Source organism: Bos javanicus, chromosome 15, assembly GCF_032452875.1.
Source record: "Bos javanicus breed banteng chromosome 15, ARS-OSU_banteng_1.0, whole genome shotgun sequence".
In the NCBI taxonomy this organism is placed as follows: domain Eukaryota; kingdom Metazoa; phylum Chordata; class Mammalia; order Artiodactyla; family Bovidae; genus Bos; species Bos javanicus.
This window is the reverse complement of record NC_083882.1, coordinates 1,897,693-1,915,167: the sequence shown is the minus strand read 5'-3', so window position 1 is coordinate 1,915,167 and position 17,475 is coordinate 1,897,693. Positions and strand designations below refer to the sequence as shown.

Sequence of the window (17,475 nt, the reverse complement as noted above, 5' to 3'; positions counted from 1 at the left end):
TCCTATTCCTCCACCATATTGGGACCACCCTCCCAAGTCAATTTTTAACCTAACATTTAAAATGTGTTAAAAGGGAATTTCTCCCATTCTATTTGACACTCTTTCTTTTAAGTGTACATGAGCTGTCTCAGTATGATTTAGTCAACCTGTGAACCTGAAATACAAGATGGCAGAAATTCTTTCTTAATTAGAAAAATATAAAATAAGTATTTATTAAACACATATGATATGATGAACCTGTAGATTTACATCAGTAATCATTAGGATATCTGAAGTTCTCTAATTTATTAATTTCACTTTCCCTCTTCTTCCCAGAGTATGTATCAACTCTAAATGAAAATTAAAAGGACAGCCAAGTTGGAAATTAATATTTTCTTAGGATGCCATTAACTATTGTGAAATGCAGATGTTGTTCAGTAGCCCATTTCAATAAGCAGAAACTCTCTCACTGGTCTCCCCTTTGCCCTCTGGGACATTATTTACTTAGTTATTTAACCACTGACCACCTCTCCCTTCACTGCTCTAGGACTGTAGAGATGCTTTTATTACAATGTTTTCCACACTTTCAGTTCCACAGTCAGTTCAGTTTGGTTAAGTAGCTCAGTCATGTCCTACTCTTTCTGAACCCATGGACTGCAGCACGCCAGGCTTCCCTGTCCATCACCAATACCCGAAGCTTGCTCAAATTCATGTCCATAGAGTTGGTTATGCCATCAAACCATCTTATCCTCTGTCGTCTCCTTGTCCTCCCGCCTTCAATCTTTCCCAGCATCAGGGTCTTTTCAAATAAGTCAGTTTTTCACATCAGGTGGCCAAAGTATTGGCGATTCAGTATCAGTCCTTCCAAAGAATATTCAGGATTGATTTCCTTTAGGATTGACTGGTTGGATTTCCTTGCAGTCAAAGGAATTCTCAAGAGTCTTCTTCAACACCACAATTCAAAAGCATCAGTTCTTCAGAGTTCAGCTTTATTTATACTCCAACTCTCACATCCATACACAACTACTGAAAAACTGTAGCTTTGACTACATGGACCTCTGTTGGCAAAGTAATGTCTCTACTTTTTAACATGCTGTCTAGGTTGGTCATAGCTTTTCTTCCAAGGAGCGAGAATCTTTTCATTTCATCACTGGCTGCAGTCACCATCTGCAGTGATTTTGGAGTCCCCCAAAATAAATTCTCTCAGTTTCCATTGTTTCCCCATCTATTTGCCATGAAGTGATGGATCGGATACCATGATCTTTGTCTTTTGAATACTGAGTTTAAAGCCAGATTTTCACTCTCCTCTTTCACATTCATCAAGAGGCTCTTTAGTTCTTCTTCACTTTCTGCCATAAGGGTGGTGTCATTTGCATATCTGAGGTTATAGATATTTCTCCCAGCAATCTTGATTCCAGCTTGTCCTTCATCCAGTCCAGCATTTCTCATTATGTACTCTGTATATAAGTTAAATAAGCAGGGTGACAATATACAGCCTTGATGTACTCCTTTCCCAATTTTGAACCCGCCTGTTGTTCCATGTCCAGTTCTAACTGTTGCTTCTAGACCTGCATACAGATTTCTCAAGAAGCAGGTAAGGTGGTCTGGTATTCCAATCTATTGAAGAATTTTCCACAGTTTGTGCTGGAAACTGTTTGTTCCACAGTTCCACAATATCATGTCCTTAAAAACTAAAACTTACTTAGTCATCAAAGTAACCTTCCATGAAAACTGCTTTCCAGTCTATAGCCTATCGATCTTCTATATGAAATTAGTTTAAAATATGAAAGAAAAAATATTGCCTATACTCAAATAGACACAGCTAAAGTTAACTGAGTCACCTACTATTCTTTAGATTATATCTAAAAGAAGCTTATAATCAGATGTGGTAATCTTTTTTCCTTTACCTTCAGCAGAACAACAGAATGGAATCAGAGAAATGTAAACTATTATTTATCAGTCAGGCTTTACATCACATGATTTTTCTGAAGGCTGCAGCTTCGCCTGTATGTATTGTACCTGTGGGAAAACTCTATCAAAAAAAAAAAAAAACTTGGCAGGTACTCTATTTCACCAACCCCTAAAATAAAATAATAATGTTATCAGTTAGCAACTAATGCAATAGTTGAATCACTGTAGCTTTTGGAAAATTGAAATTATTTGCCTATCTCTGGGTCTGCCCTATCTTCTTCTTTATGAACAAATGTTCAACTGACATTTAACTAGCTAGAGATTGATAGTGTTTTTCCAGTTTCAAAATCATATATTTGATTTCTGGTGTCTATTTTTCTTCCCAGTAAAATGAGAATATTACTGATGAACTGTCAAATCAGCTAGCATATAATTGACATGAAATAATATTTATTGACTTAATTAATTAACAATAGCCATTATTTACTAAACTCAAACCACATGTGCTAGCTGTATTAGCATTATCATTCTTATTTTGCATGTGGGAAACCTAAGGCTAGAAAGTTACAGAAATGGGAGTCAGAGCCTGGATTGCTTTCTACAGTATCTCCCTGCCTCTCCTAGGAATATTATGATAAATATCAAAATTGAAAACACATGAAAAGTGAAAGTGAAAGTTACTCAGTCGTGCCCAACTCTTTACAGTCCATGGAATTCTCCAGGCCAGAATACTGGAGTGGGTAGCCATTCCCTTCTCCAGGGGATCTTCACAACCCAGGGATCGAACCCAGGTCTCCCACATTGCAGGCGGATTCTTTACCAGCTGAGCCACAAGGGAAGCCCTATATCTTCAAGGGAAAACACATATTTGTGTAAAAATATGTGTATACCTGTGGCGGATTCATGTTGATATATGGCAAAACCAATACAATATTGTAAAGTTAAAAAAATAAAATAAAGGAAAAAATTTTTTAAAGAACTTAAAAAAATGAAAAAAAAAATACACAAGAGCATAATTTTTAAAAGGCAAAGTTGAGAATCTTTTGGTTCTAATATGTATTTGCTGGGAGATCTTGAATAGTTTTGCTTTAACCCACTGACATGTGGCTTCCTTATTTGTAAGATAGGATATATCTCATAAGTTTGTTGTGAGAATTAGATTGATAATCAGTGGAATGTGCTTACCACAATGCCTGATACATAATCAGCCCAGCATTAATATTAACTATGAATACACACTCTGGGTCTTTCATTGTCCCTTAGTTGCCAGTAACCAGACAGTAACATGTATATATTGGCTAGTAAGAAATTCCTCTTTGTTATTAAAATAAAAAAACAGAGAAGTTTCCAAAATCATGGCTGAGACACATGCAACAGGATAAGTAACACTAGGTCTTCCTCTTCTCCTTGATTTCTACTATAACTGTAGGGTCACTGCTGCATAATTTATGTTGACCAAAAAAGGAAAAAGATAAACTTTTTCTCAAGACTACTGAATCAAATTCACATTTAAAAAAAGATTTCCTAAATACCTAAAGGGGACAAACAGGAAAGCAAGTGCAGATGCTTCAAACTCTGTGGGTGTGTGGTTTACTTTTGCCTGAGTTAATATCTTTGGTTATAATAATTCACTTTTGTAGTATACTTTTTGTATTTTTCCTACAATTGTTTGTTTACAAAATTGGGTGTGTGTTGTGATAAGTTACCTCAAATTTCTAATGGAAAAATAGAGCCAGGTATGGAATACATATATAAAAGATAGAGAGAGAGAGAAATGAGTGATAAACAGATAGATGAGAGAAAGATATAGCTAGAAAATAAATAACTTTTTTCCAGAATTTGTTTAACTTAGTTAACTTCCTCTGAACCAAATGAGGTGACACCTTCCTGTCCACCTTCCTCACTCCACCTGCTGGGACTTGTATTTTTCCCTACCACACATAAATGGCTTATTGCTCTCTTATCCACTGCCATTTCCCAGAACTATGAGGACTGTAGTGACTGATATAATCAAAGCTTTCACCCTCTTTGTCTTAAAGTACTATCTCTATCTTCTTTTAAACCACTTTGTAACTAAGCTGAACCTCCGTGAAGTGTTACACATCACAGACTCAGAGTACCATAAAATCTTAATATAAGACACATTTTCACATAAGACACGTATCTGCTTAGGTGTCTTATATTTGATGCATTTCATTCATCTCCTGAATCCTCCTCCATGCTTCATAAAAGGCACTCAGAGGCATTTCAGAAATACTGATACTTGTTAAATTCAGTTGAACTAAACTAGAAACATTTATATCTTTTTCTCATGTGTTATATTTTTTAATTGAAATATACTTGATTTGTAATGCATTAGTTTCAGATGTAGAGAAAAGTTATTCAGTTATACACATACTCATGTGTGTGTGTATATATGTATTTATGTATATATTCTTTTTCAGATTATTTTCCATTATAGATTATTAAAAAATATTGAATGTAGTTCCCTATTATATATGTTCAGTTCAGTTCAGTTGCTCAGTCGTGTCCCACTCTTTGCAACTCCATGAATCTCAGCACACCAGGCCTCCCTGTCCATCACCAACTCCCGGAGTTCACTCAGACTCACTTCCATCAAGTCAATGATGCCATCCAGCCATCTCATCCTCTGTCATCCCCTTCTCCTCCTGCCCCCAATCCTTCTCAGCATCAGAGTCTTTTCCAATGAGTCAACTCTTCGCATGAGGTGGCCAAAGTACTGGAGTTTCAGCTTTAGCATCATTCCCTCCAAAGAAATCCCAGGGCTGATCTTCTTCAGAATGGGCTGGTTGTAACTCCTTGCAGTCCAAGGGACTCTCAAGAGTCTTCTCAACACCACAGTTCGAAAGCATCAATTCTTTGGTGCTGCCGGGAGAAATATCAATAACCTCAGATATGCAGATGACACCACCCTTATGGCAGAAAGTGAAGAGGAACTCAAAAGCCTCTTGATGAAAGTGAAAGTGGAGAGTGAAAAAGTTGGCTTAAAGCTCAACATTCAGAAAATGAAGATCATGGCATCCAGTCCCATCACTTCATGGGAAATAGATGGGGAAACAGTGGAAACAGTGGCAGACTTTATTTTGGGGGGCTCCAAAATCACTGCAGATGGTGACTGCAGCCATGAAATTAAAAGACGCTTACTCCTTGGAAGGAAAGTTATGTCCAACCTAGATAGCATATTGAAAAGCAGAGACATTACTTTGCCAACAAAGGTCCGTCTAGTCAAGGCTATGGTTTCTCCAGTGGTTATGTATGGATGTGAGAGTTGGACTGTGAAGAAGGCTGAGTGCTGAAGAATTGATGCTTTTGAACTGTGTTGTTGGAGAAGACTCTTGAGAGTCCGTTGGACTGCAAGAAGATCCAACCAATCCATTCTGAAGAAGATCAGCCCTGGGATTCCTTTGCATATTGTTTATCTATTTTGTATGTAGTAGTATATATTTGTTAATCCCAAATTCTTAATTTATCCTTTCCACCTCTCCCCCTTTAATAAACAGAAATTTGCTTCCTGTGTCTGTTAAGTCTGTTTTGTAAATGAACTAATTTGTATTATTTTATTCTAATTCCACATACAAGTGATATCATATGATATTTGTCCTTCTCTGTCTGACAATTCATTTAATATGATAATCTCTAGGCCCATCCATGTTGCTGCATGCATTCATTATATTAGGGTTGAGCAATATTTCATAATGTGTATATGCCATATCTTCTTTATTCACTCATTTGTTGATGAACATTTAGGTTGTTTCCATGTCTTGGCTATTGTAAATAGTGCTACCACGAACACTGGTGTGCAGATGTCTTCTCAAATTAGAATTTTCTCCAGATACATGCCCAAGAGTAGAACTGCTGAATCATATGGCAACTCTATTTTTAGTTTTTTAAGGAACTGCCATACTGTTCTCGGTAGTGGTTATACCAATTTACATTGCCATCAAACAGTGTCAGAGGGCTCCCTTTCCTCCACATCCTTACCAGCATTTATTATTTGTAGAGTTTTTGAAGATGTCTATTTTGACTTGTGTGAGGTGATCCCTCATTGTGATTTTGATTTGCATTTCTCTAATGATAAGCAATGTTGAGCATTTTTCATGTGCTTTTTGACCATCTGAATGTCTTCTTTGGAAAAATGTCAATATAATTCTTCTGCCCATTTTTTTTTTGATTGGGTTGTTTGTCTTTATGATATTAAGCTGTATGAGCACTTGTATTAAGTCCTTCTCAGTCACATCATTTGCAAATATTTTCTTCCACCCTGTAGGTTGCCTTTTTATTTTGTTCATGATTTCCTTTGCTGCTCAAAAGTTTTTAAATTTGATTAGTTCCAATTTGTTTATCTTTGCTTTTATTTTTTTGGCTTTGGGAAGCTGACCAAGGGAATAGTGCTCAATTTATGTCAGAGATGGTTTTGCCTATGTTTTCTTCTGGGAGTTATATGGCATCAGGTCTTGTATTTAAATCTTTAAGCCATTCTGAGTTTATATTTATGTATGGTGTGAGGACATGTTCTTATGTCATTGATTTATATGCAGCTGTCCAGCTTTCCCAAACCACTTGCTAAAGAGATTGACTTCCTTTTCTCCATTATGTAGTCTTGCCTCCCTCATTGAAGATTAACTGACTGTAGGTTGTGTTGGATTTTTTCTGGGTTCTCTATTCTGTTCCATTAACCCATATGTCTGTTTTTGTGCCAAGATCATGCTGTTTTGATTACTGTAGCTTTATATTACTATCTGAAGTATGATTCAGTTAGGCCTCCACCATTGTTCTTTTTCTTCAAGATTGCTTTTTAATTCTGGGTCTTTTATGGCTCCATATAAATTTTAGGATTATTCATTCTAGTTCTGTGAAAAATGTCATGGTTATTTGATAAGGATCTCATTAAATCTGTATATTACTTTAGGTAGTTGGCCATTTTAATAGTATTAACTCTTCCAATCTAAAGGCATGGGTTATTTTTCTATTTCTTTGAATCATCTTCAGTTTCCTTTATCATTGTTTTATAGATCTTAGCATTTAAGTCTTTCACCTCTGTGGTGAAGTTTATGCCTAGGTATTTTAAGTTTTTTTGATGTATCTAATAATTGTTTTACATTCACTTTCTGATATGTATTATTAGTGTTAAAAATTCAGCAGATTTCTGTATGTTAATCTTGTATCCTATTACCATGCTAAATTTTTTATCAGTTCTAGTAGTTTTTCTGTGGAATCTTTAGAGTTTTCTATATATAATATCATGTCATCTGCAGATAATAACAACTTTACCTTTTCCCTATCAATTTGAATAAAATTTTGTTTCTTTTTCTTGTCTAATTGCTGTGGCTAGGACTTTCAAAAGTATGTTGAATAGAAGAGGTGACAGTGGGCATCTTTGTTTTATTCCAAATTTTAGCGAGAAGGCTTTCAGCTTTTCACCATTGAATATTATGTTGACTGTGGGTTTGTCACAAATAGCTTTTATTATATTGATATATGTTTCCATTATATCCACTTTGATGGGAATATTTATCATGAGTAGATGGTGAATTTTGTCAAATGTTTTTTTTTTCTATATCTGTGGAGATGATCACGTGATTTTTGTCTTTTTTGGTGTTGATGTGGTGTCATGCATTAGATTTTGAATGACAGAGTTTAACAGCTAAATTGACATAATTGTTATTATGTCAATATTTACATAATCTTCCAGTTGTTTAAAGCCACCACTTTTAAATAATATTGGTTATCAATTCATGTTAACATTGAGGAGCCAAAATGTTAGCTATTAACTCCAATAATTAACTAAGCTTAATAAACTGTCATACTGATTTTTATAGGGATTCAAGGATATTTCTCTTGAGAGATTTATACACGGTGGAGCCAATGTTACAGGATTCCAGTTGGTAGATTTTAACACACCTATGGTGACCAAATTAATGGATCGCTGGAAGAAATTAGATCAGAGAGAATATCCAGGATCTGAGACACCTCCAAAGGTATTTGTTTGTTTTTATCTTATGTATTTTTAGTACTTTATAAAATTTAAGGTAGAAAGTTCATTATGCAGTTCTTCTAGTAATATTTTGTCAGGCACAGTGTGGCATGGGGCAGAAATATTTTGTCACTATTTGTCACACAAATCAATATTTTCTAAATTTTTATATTTTATGGAGGAGATGTTAGCCATTTGCTCAACTAGTTTATTATTATTATTAATTTGCATATGAATGTCCCTGAATAAATTATATATTTTTAAAATTATTTCAAATGTGAATAACTACTAGTAACTATTCCACTCAGAAAACAACTATATTTGCAAAATGATTTACAATAAGTAAGGAAAGTGGTAAAAAAAAAAAATGTAAAATATATAGCTTCTGCAAAATTCCTCTTTCAAATTAACAGTAAAATGTCAGATTGTTTAATTTTATCTGACAGACATTGCAGAAGTATGTTATTGATATTTGCAAATTTATGATAAATTTCTGATCATAAGCACATTTTTTTCTCTCCTGAAAAGCTAAATTCCTTCGATATCATGTAGATAATGGCATAATGTTTCTTAAACTCTAACTTAGTGGTTTTGAGCTTCTCCATAATAATATATTGAGTCGGTAATGCCATCTGACTCAATGGGCATGAGTTTGAGTAAACTCCAGGAGTTGGTGATGGACAGGGAGGCCTGGTGTGCTGCAGTCCATGGGATTGTAAAGAGTCGGACATGACTGAGCGACTGAACTGAACTGAACTGATAATAAGACATCATCATTTAAACAACTTTTACTAATCTCTCATTGACAGTGTATTCAGGTAAAAAGTTTCAAACATAATTTGGAAATTCAAGCCTAGAAAACTATAATCTATGGAAGAGAATCTCAGTTCTTCCAGCTTTGTCAATTTCCTCTGTGTAGTATAGCAGTTTAGCCAGTCATACCATTTTCATTACTTTCAAAAGAAAGCATTTAATGAGTATCCACTATGTGTCAAGCACTATAGTCCACCCTCTGATTTTACAAATTTCTAAATGCAAGATATTAAATGGTATGTTGATTGTCCTTGAGTCAAGGACCAGATTTGTGAAATGTTAGCCTAGGAATAAGTTGTGAACTCCTTGAGCCTTAGACAAGTACATTGTCCACTATATTGCACCACTTTGCAAGCTTCAGTTCAGTTCAGTTACTCAGTCGTGTCCGACTCTTTGCGACCCCATGAATCGCAGCACGCCAGGCCTCCCTGTCCATCACCAACTTCCAGGGTTCACTCAGACTCATGTCCATTGAGTCAGTGATGCCATCCAGCCATCTCATCCTCTGTCGTCCCCTTCTCCTCCTGCTCCCAATCCCTCCCAGCATCAGAGTCTTTTCCAATGAGTCAACTCTTCGCATGAGGTGGCCAAAGTACTGGAGTTTCAGCTTTAGCATCATTCCTTCCAAAGAAATCCCAGGACTGATCTTCTTCAGAATGGACTGGTTGTATCTCCTTGCAGTCCAAGGGACTCTCAAGAGTCTTCTCCAACAACACAGTTGAAAAGCATCAATTCTTCGGCGCTCAGCTTTCTTCACAATCCAACTCTCACATCCATACATGACCACAGGAAAAACCATAGCATTGACTAGACGGACCTTTGTTGGCAAGTAATGTCTCTGTTTTTGAATATGCTATCTAGGTTGGTCATAACTTTCCTTCCAAGGAGTAAGCGTCTTTTAATTTCATGGCTGCAGTCATCATCTGCAGTGATTTTGGAGCCCCCCAAAAATAAAGTCTGACACCGTTTCCACTGCTTCCCCATCTATTTCCCATGAAGTGATGGGACCGGATGCCATGATCTTCATTTTCTGAATGTTGAGCTTTAAGCCAACTTTTTCACTCTCCACTTTCACTTTCATCAAGAGGCTTTTTAGTTCCTCTTCACTTTCTGCCATAAGAGTGGTGTCATCTGCATATCTGAGGTTATTGATATTTCTCCCGGCAATCTTGATTCCAGCTTGTGTTTCTTCCAGTCCAGCATTTCTCATGATGTACTCTGCATAGAAGTTAAATAAGCAGGGTGACAATATACAGCCTTGACTTACTCCTTTTCCTATTTGGAACCAGTCTATGGAAGCATATTAAAAAGCAAAAATACCTTCAAGATAAAAAGAAACTTAAGAAGTCGTTCAGTCTGCTTTTTCTTCAAGCTGGCTTAGAGGAAAATTATCCCAAAGGCTCAATTATTTCAAATACTAACACACAAGGAAAAACAAGCATCAAGCTTCCTTCCAAACTCATCTGAATAATTTCCTTTACAGCATGTTCTTCTCATTCTTCATCAGTGTATGTAGAGGCAGTTTTGCCCTTCTCTTTCTTCTCTTTCTTCCTCACATATTTTTCAGCTATTTTTTTAATCTCAGCATTTCTTCTGTAAACCATTTCTTCAAGTCCTTGTTATCCTTAGAGTTTTAGTATCTATAATGGGCTTCAAACTTCTTGGCAGTGTGTTGTAGTTCCTTGTAACTGTTTTTTTGTTTTTTGTTTTTTCCAGTGATAATATGTAATAATATTTGTCCACTGTGGTCCTTCTGTCCAGATATACTGGTGTGGTTATTCCTTCCCTCTCTTGCCTTTAGCCTATCACAAGGTGTACTATTTGATAATCTCCAACCAGACTTATCTATGTCATAGCTTTGGGCACTTTGTTTTATCTTTCACAGCTGTCTTAGTATGCTAGGTATCCAGTGACCATTTAATAAATACATGTAGTCAGTTCTTATTATTTATGGTAGTTACATTCTATAGAGCTGCCATGAACACTGAATGAGCGAATATTGAGCCTTTACTTCTAGGGAAAATTACAAAGTTAGGTACAACAGTTTTGTCAACCAATCAACACTTACACTTTGTTATATGTGTGTTTCTGTTTGAACATATGTTATTTAAGATATTGTCGATCAATTAATATTAATTGAATTCACAGTCAGTAGCACCATAACTCAAGCCTGAACAAACCTTATTGAACACATATTTTTTCTATAAAGCACATCACAGCCTTCTTTCACTCAGGAACACTAGACAGGACTTTAACACTACACCTTTGGGACATCTGTGTAGGCTTCCCATGTGGCACTAGTGGTAAAGAACCTTCCTGCCCATGCAGGAGACATTAGACACATGAGTTTGATCCCTGGGTCAGAAAGATTCCCAGTAGGAGGAAATGGCCACCCACTCCAGCATTCTCGCCTAGAGAATCCCATGGTCAGAGGAGCCTAGTGGGCTACAGTTTATGGGGTTGCAAAGAGTAGCACAGGACTGAAGTGACTTCACACACATGTAGTTGTCACTGTTCCTAGCCAGTGTCTAGCACACTTTTCAAAGAACTCTCAGATATAATATGAAATTTTATCCTCACAACTACACAGAAAATAGTAATTATTTTATTTTATTTTGTTCTGTTTTGTGCTTTGTAACTGGAAAACATACTACACATGTCCTTAAAAGTATGAATAGAATTAGAATTCATATAGTTCTTTCTTCTCAAAACCTAGACCCCTGTTACTGCACTATGATTCCACCAAAGTATACCTTTTTATATACAATCTTTGATAAACAGAATTCATCCCATCATTCTAATCACTGCCTAAAGCAATAAATAGCTCTAGGTCAACACTTAGTTTCAGTTAGTGTTAGTTGCTCAGTCATGTCCAACTCTTTGCCATCCCGTGGACTGTAGCCCACCAGACTCCTCAGCCCATGGAATTCTCCAGGCAAGAATACTGGAGTGGATTGCCATTTCCTTCTCCAGGAGATCTTCCCAACCCAGGGATCAAACCCAGATCTCCCTCATTTTAGGCAGATTCTTTACCATCTGAGCTACTAGGGAAGTGCCGCCTTACCTCCAAAATGAAGAGTATGTTTAATAAGAATTTCTAAATGCCATCTAGAAATTTATGGGCACATGTGCCCATAAATATGATTTATTGTACTTTAGTACAATAGGACACATATAAAATAATGAAATCCTTTTAAAAAGTAAACCAATTTTAACTACTGCTTCTTTCAATTTATCAGCTCTATGAGCTGTCAAAAGGCTTTGCCACTGGCTAAATATCCACTTTGCTCTGCTCCAGTCTGTACGATATCTGTTCTCTTTTGTAGTTCACTTGTTTCATAAAAATGAATGGACTTTTTAAACACAGCAAGTGCTTTTGCTTTTTTGGTGTCATATCTTCTCAGCTTTTTTCTCCCATTTAGAAAAGCAACAATAGCTTTCTTTTTTTCTCTGTTGATCCTAAAATGCTAGCATTGCTTTTTTTTTTTTTCTTTATTCATCAATGCTTGTTTTTATTTTCTTGCCATCCAGAAAGATGATTTGATGGCTTTCTCTACACAAAAGTATGTTGGTCCAGGCAGGGGAGGAGGTATACCCATTTTTGGTTAAGTTTCTTAATTTTCATCAACCATGCCACTCCAATTATGAGTGTGTATGCTTATCTTTAAGTCCATTTTTTTCATATCCTTGAAGAATATATAGCAAGACTTATAATTTATATGTCACATATAAATCTGATGAAGCTTTAGTTAAATTCTTTACCATTGAAAAGTTCTTTGTTAGAGTTTGTATTCTTTATCTTATCCATATCTCAGTCCTTCCCTGGAAAACTGATTGCTATAGTTAATAGTCATATTGCCTAAGTTTACTTTCTACAATTTAAATTTCTAATGATTTTCTTAATTTATAAGCAGCAAATCAAGATCATCTCCCATGTTCCATGTCACAAAACTACCCTTAGTATAAGCTCAGAATGTGTTAATCATATAAAATTGTGCATATATGAAATTCTTGAAAGAGAAAGTGTAGTTTTTCATCATGATCAGTGGTTGATGCTCTGCCACACTTCAAGAAAATTGTACGATATTTTTCATATGATTAGGAATTCTGTAAACAGACTTTACAAGTATTCCCTGTTCTCTTAATTTTCAGATTAAACAAACCACATTTTCTTCTCAGTTTTTCTTCATTTTCTCTGTTAACCTTAATAATCTTTTCCTGAGATTATTTCTTTTTTCTCAAAGAGAAGCACAGGAGATCATCAGGAAACAGATGATCTATATTTCATTTCTCCACTTTGATCCTATGTTACAATAGAAACTTAGAGAAATGATCTAACCTTCCTAAGCACACTCTGCAGGCATGGGCATAACAGTACTCACGTTTATTTAGCAACGTGTATATACATTTGGTAAATAAGTAGATGCTACTTCTGGTACCCTATATTTAAAGTAACAATAAGCATTCCCATTCTTTCTTCTGAAAAACTAGACAGAGATATACACTTTAAGTCAAGAAGCATATATGAAATCTAAAGAAAACCTAATGGACATTGAGAGAAGGAAAGAGTGGGATATCCCAGCCCTCCTGAGGCTCACCCACAGCAAGAGACTGCAAGGTAGATTGTGGAAATACTGCATTTAGCCCTTTTTAAAAAAATACATTAGCTGTTTCTACTTGGACACAATAGAAAGACCTCACCTAGAGGGCTTGCTTCTCCCAACTGATGGAAAACTGTGCAATAGAATTTCTATTTTACAGAGTGCATTTTCTCCTTTTTAAAATCATAGTGGTAAGAACTGATATACAGTCTTTGTAATAAAGCAAAAGCAGAAATTTCTGTAGCTAGAGGAAATTAATTAAAGTTAAATTAAAGTAATTTAATTTAAGGGGAAGTTAAATTAAGGGCAGTAATTTATCTGCTTTTCAGACTGCATGGTACTTTATGTCATAAACCCACATCAGTCAGTCAGTTCAGTCGTTCATTCATGTCTGACTCTTTGTGATCCCATGAATTGCAGCATGCCAGGCCTCCCTGTCCATCATCAACTCCCAGAGTTCACTCAAACTCATGTCCATCAAGTCGGGGATGCCATCCAGCCATCTCATCCTCTGTCGTCCCCTTTTCCTCCTGCCCCCAACCCCTCCCAACCTCAGGGTCTTTTCCAATGAGTCAACTCTTCGCATGAGGTGGCCAAAGTACTGGAGTTTCAGCTTTAGCATCAGTCCTTCCAAAGAACACCCAGGACTAATCTCCTTTAGCAGTCTAAGGGACTCTCAAGAGTCTTCTCCAACACCACAGCTCAAAAGCATCAATTCTTCAGCGCTCAGCTTTCTTCACAGTCCAACTCTCACATCCATACATGACCACTGGAAAAAGCACAGCCTTGACTAGATGGACCTTTGTTGGCAAAGTAATGTCTCTGCTTTTCAGTATGCTATCTAGGTTGGTCATAATTTTCCTGCCAAGGAGTAAGTATCTTTTAGTTTCATGGCTGCAGTCACCATCTGCAGTGATTTTGGAACCCAAAAAATAAAGTCTGCCACTCTTTCCACTGCTTCCCCGTCTATTTCCCATGAAGTGATGGGACCAGATGCCATGATCTTCATTTTCTGAATGTTGAGCTTTAAACCAACTTTTTCCACTCTCCTCTTTCATTTTCATCAAGAGGCTTTTTAGTTCCTCTTCACTTTCTGCCATAAGGGTGGTGTCATCTGCATATCTGAGGTTATTGATATTTCTCCTGGCAATCTTGATTCCAGCTTGTGCTTCTTCCAGTCCAGTTTTTCTCATGATGTACTCTGCATAGAAGTTAAATAAGCAGGGTGACAATATACAGCCTTGACGTACTCCTTTTCCTATTTGGAACCAGTCTGTTGTTCCATGTCCAGTTCTAACTGTTGCTTCCTGACCTGCATACAGATTTCTCAAGAGGTAGGTCAGGTGGTCTGGTATTCCCATCTCTTTCAGAATTTTCCACAGTTTATTGTGATCCACACAGTCAAAGGCTTTGGCATAGTCAATAAAGCAGAAATAGATGTTTTTTCTGGAACTCTCTTGCTTTTTCTATGATCCAGCGGATGTTGGCAATTTGATCTCTGGTTCCTCTGCCTTTTCTAAAACCAGCTTAAACATCTGGAAATTCATGGTTCACGTATTGCTGAAGCCTGGCTTGGAGAATTTTGAGCATTACTTTACCAGCGTGTGAGATGAGTGCAATTGTGCGGTAGTTTGAGCATTCTTTGGCATTGCCTTTCTTTGGGATTGGAATGAAAACTGACCTTTTCCAGTCCTGTGGCCACTGCTGAGTTTTCCAAATTTGCTGGCATATTGAGTCTTTGCAGCCAAAGATAAACCCACATAGTCCCCAGGCAAATCCTAAGGATTGATAAGAATTTAACATTTTACCATTATATTTACTTTAATTTTGTTAGTATACATCTGCTCTGACTTATGATGGAGTCCTCGTGATGGCTGAAACATTCCGAAGTCTCAGAAGACAGAAAATTGATATTTCCAGGAGAGGAAATGCTGGAGATTGTCTGGCAAATCCAGCTGCTCCATGGGGCCAGGGAATTGACATGGAGAGGACACTCAAACAGGTAACTCACAATTTTATTTATGTTCAGTTTGTTTCACACATGCATGTGTGCTAAGTCACTTCTGTTGTGTCCAACTCTTTGCAGCCCTATGGACTGCAGCCTGCCAGGCTCCAGTGTCCATGGGATTCTCCAGGCAAGAATACTAGAGTGGGTTTCCATGCCCTCCTCCAGGGTATCTTCCCAACCCTGCATTTCTTATGTTTCCTGCATTGGCAGGCAGGTTCTTTACCACTAGAACAACCTGGGAAGCCTTCAATTTATTTCATTGTCCTTTTTAAATGGAGTTTTCAGGAAAACAAAATAATCTATTGGCAAATACCGATATATTACAATTTCCATTTTAATATATTGAGCCATTATCATTTCTGAGACATTTCTACATAGGATACTGGATAGAATGGTGGAGGTAGTGGTTTAGTGGCTAAGTCATGCCCAACTCTTTGTGAACCCATGGACTGTAGTCTGCCAGAATCCTTTGTCCATGGAATTTCCCAGGCAAGAATACTGGAATGGTTTGCCATTTCTCCCTCCAGGGGATCTTCCCAACAAAGGAATCAAACCCCCGTCTCCTGTTTGGCAGACAGCTAATTTACCACTGAGCCACCTCAGAAGCCCACTAGATAGAATACTGGTGTTTATATGTTATGTAGATGGTTAGCCAGGATAAGTTAGGTTATGTAACAGTAATAAACAACCCCAAGCTTCAGTGGCTTAAAAGAACAAAAGAGGATTTCACACTCACAGACACACATCAGATTAGTAGGGACACTCTGCTTTTTATAATCACTTAGGGACACAAGCTGACATAGCAGCTACCATCTTGAATGTAACAAAAGGAAAAGAGTTGTAGGGAGGTTTCTAGTGTATCCCTGTGGCAGATTCATGTTGATGTATGGCAAAACCAATACAATATTGTAAAGTAAAATAAATAAATAAATAAAATGCTTTAGCACTCATTACATCTGTTAACAACGCTTTTGTCAGAAAGAGTCACAGACACCTAACTAACCAAAAAGTGTCCAAAAAGAACAAGCCCACCGTGGACCCAGAATGAGGAAGAACCTGAAATATTTGGCATACAGTCTTAGTCTACTAATCTACTGACTGCCTCAATAGACTTTCAAATTGTCTTGTAACCTTGGATTAAGTATTTATTTTAGTCTTTTGTAGTTATACTAACACTGTTTTTCAAATGATTACTGTAATATGTGTGTATTTTTAGTAATACATTTTAAATGTTCTGAAATGCCACAGGTTCAGAACATAAGTTTAAATGAATTAAAAGGATTTGGAACAAAGTACACTTGAATATTTTCAAAAATATGTTTATTTTTCTGAATATTTTAAGTTTAACATTAGCAAGGAGAAATATGATCTGCTGTGGTTATCAGGGTTATTTATTATGTGGATGTGTAGATAAAACTGAAAAGTAACTAAAAAGGAAACCATGTTTCTATTCTTATAGATAATATTTCAAAATTGAAGAAGTACAATGGAAATGCCATAATAAAAAAAAATATTTATCTTTCAAGTACATAACAGAATCGCTTATATATTTCTTTGATATTCCTCTATCCAATTATTTTTTTAATTTAAATTTATTTATTTTAATTGGAGGCTAATTACTTTACAATACTGTATTGGTTCTATCCAATTCTATCCCAGTAGCTCAAATACTCCATGACTTTTTTAGTGAGTTGCTTACAGATTATAGTTCCACACCCATGCATAGTCATAAGCCTAGCAGATGAAGTAAAGATTTCTGTAAGTAAAATGGCAAATGATTACATGTGTAGATTTTATTTTTCATTCATAGGTTCAAATTCAAGGACTAACAGGAAATGTTCAATTTGACCACTATGGACGTAGGGTCAATTACACAATGGATGTGTTTGAACTAAAGAGCACAGGACCTAGAAAGGTGAGCCACACTTGAACTGTTTTCTTAGTTTGCTTTTGACATTTTTAAAATCTTATAAGTGAAATATAGCTGGATAGTCTACATTTTTAAAAAATTGTGAGTATGGCTAACCCTTGAACAAAGTGGGATTTAGGGGATCTGACTCTCCACACAGTCAAAAATCTGTGCCAAAATTATAATGGGCCCTCCATATATGTGGTTCCTCCACTGCTGCAGTTCCACATCTGAGGCTTCAACCAACACAGATTGTGTA

General features: G+C 36.4%; 1 protein-coding gene across 10 annotated transcripts in view; it reads left to right on the top strand.

Annotated features, from left to right (window-relative positions):
• Window positions 1-17,475, top strand: part of GRIA4 (glutamate ionotropic receptor AMPA type subunit 4) — a 680,382-nt gene that overhangs the window by 576,623 nt on the left and 86,284 nt on the right. For 9 of the 10 annotated variants that reach the window (XM_061440062.1, XM_061440061.1, XM_061440070.1 and 6 more), the window contains exons 7-9: window positions 7,731-7,889; window positions 15,134-15,301; window positions 17,118-17,222. In XM_061440062.1, coding sequence (XP_061296046.1) covers window positions 7,731-7,889; window positions 15,134-15,301; window positions 17,118-17,222 — 432 coding nt within the window. The remainder of the gene's footprint in view (window positions 1-7,730; window positions 7,890-15,133; window positions 15,302-17,117; window positions 17,223-17,475) is intronic. The other variant, XM_061440066.1, reaches the window with a different exon arrangement.